We start from the raw sequence: 1,766 nt of genomic DNA on the forward strand, positions 1-1,766 counted from the left end.
CCAGTCAGGCGGTACTGGCAACGGCCATGCTCAAAATGGTGTATTTTACGTGCCACCTGCATGAAGGCCAGTCAGGTGGTACTGGCAACGGCCATGCTCAAAATGGTGTATTTTACGTGCCACCGGCACGAAGGCCAGTCAGGCGGTACTGGCAACGGCCACGCTCAAATGGTGTATTTTACATGCCACCCACACAGGAGCTATAAATAAATTACAACGATCCACTTCTATTGAGTTTTCTGTGAGATTGAACCCAGGAGGGTCATTTTGGAAGATTGTGGTTTAAATTAAACAAACAGATTTCATTATCTACTATAATAATACTCTTGGGGGACGAAATACTCTCGTTTGTCATTCAACAATTGCTACCAAATATAAAAACACTTGTCACCAGTCACTATTACTTACTCATTCTTTCTTTTCTCTCCATGCTACTACCACCATCACCACTGTGACTGCTACCACCATCACCACCACCACCACCATCGTCACTTCAATGCCACCACCTCCACCATCAATGCTATGACCACCACTACTGCAATGACAATCACAACAGGAAAAGGATCAAGCTGAGAAGAAGTCTTCGAATGTCAAAGGAACCTGTTTGGACCAAGATATGATTGATGTCACATACGACCTTCTTTCTGACTTGGTGTGTGGGTAACGCACTTCATTTAGTCTTTCTCTCTTTCTTTCTTAACAATTCTCTTTTCTCTCACTCTTTCTCTCTCTCTTTCCTTCGGTTTCTCCTTCTCTCTCTCTCTCTATCTCTATCTCTCTCTCTCTCTCTCTCTCTCTCTTTCTATATATATATATATATATATATTATATAACTGCCATCTCTGAAGAGCACAGGGTTACATAACCGGGGTGTTATCTAACATCTTATTGAACCTCTAATGCAAAAGCAATTGGTAAGATCAGCTGTATTGGATATATAATTCTGTACACTTTGATTAATATATATATATATATATATATATATATATATATATACGTGTGTGTATGTGCGTGTGTGTGTGTGAGTGTGTGTGTGTGTGTGTGTGTGTATCTTTCTCACTCTCTGCTTCTCTGTTATTTGATATTTTTTTCTTCCACCTTTCTATTGTACATGCATTTGTCTCTTTCTTTCCTCCTACACAGATACAAATACACACCACAAATACACACACACACACACACACCACTCACACATACATATACATACATACACACACATGCACAAATACATGTGCTTATTTATACATACATTATATGTATGAGCGTTTGTGTGCGTGTGTATGCATATAACAGAGTCTGCACGTAAATGTGTATGTGTCTTTATGTGCGTACAACTTACTTGTGTCTCTTATTATTTACAGCCAACAGATCTGCAGAAATTAATCCTGAAGTCCATCATAAGTTGTCTGTTGAAAGACAAGAGGTAAGTGTACAGTGTGTCCTCTCTGTGGAGTGATAGGGTCGACCAAAGTGGGAGAAGGGCTGGGATGCAAATTCTGATCGTTATTAGTGATATATTGTTTCTGCTGTCATCATTGGTGATGGCGCCACATAAAGTGTTGGTGCCATGGGAAAAGCACACAGTACACTCTGTAAAGGGGTTGGCATTAGGAAGGGCCTCCAGCTGTAGAAACCAAGCCAAAACATACTATGGAACCTGGAGTGGCCCCCTGGTCTTGCCAGTTCCCTGTCAAGCTGTCCGACCCATGCCAGCATGGAAAAACGAATGTTAAATGATGATGGTGACGATGGTGGTGGTGGTGGTG

At 41.2% G+C, this 1,766-nt stretch overlaps 1 protein-coding gene across 1 annotated transcript in view; it reads left to right on the forward strand.

Moving 5' to 3' along the window:
• The first annotated feature begins 554 nt into the window (after window positions 1-554).
• The window catches only part of LOC106882078 (probable E3 ubiquitin-protein ligase HECTD2), a 21,485-nt gene continuing 20,273 nt past the window's right edge, over window positions 555-1,766 (forward strand). Inside the window, exons 1-2 of the mRNA XM_052973010.1 lie at window positions 555-652; window positions 1,362-1,423. Coding sequence (XP_052828970.1) covers window positions 617-652; window positions 1,362-1,423 — 98 coding nt within the window. The 5' untranslated portion in view covers window positions 555-616. The remainder of the gene's footprint in view (window positions 653-1,361; window positions 1,424-1,766) is intronic.

The sequence above is a fragment of the Octopus bimaculoides genome, chromosome 14 (assembly GCF_001194135.2).
Source record: "Octopus bimaculoides isolate UCB-OBI-ISO-001 chromosome 14, ASM119413v2, whole genome shotgun sequence".
In the NCBI taxonomy this organism is placed as follows: Eukaryota; Metazoa; Mollusca; class Cephalopoda; order Octopoda; family Octopodidae; genus Octopus; species Octopus bimaculoides.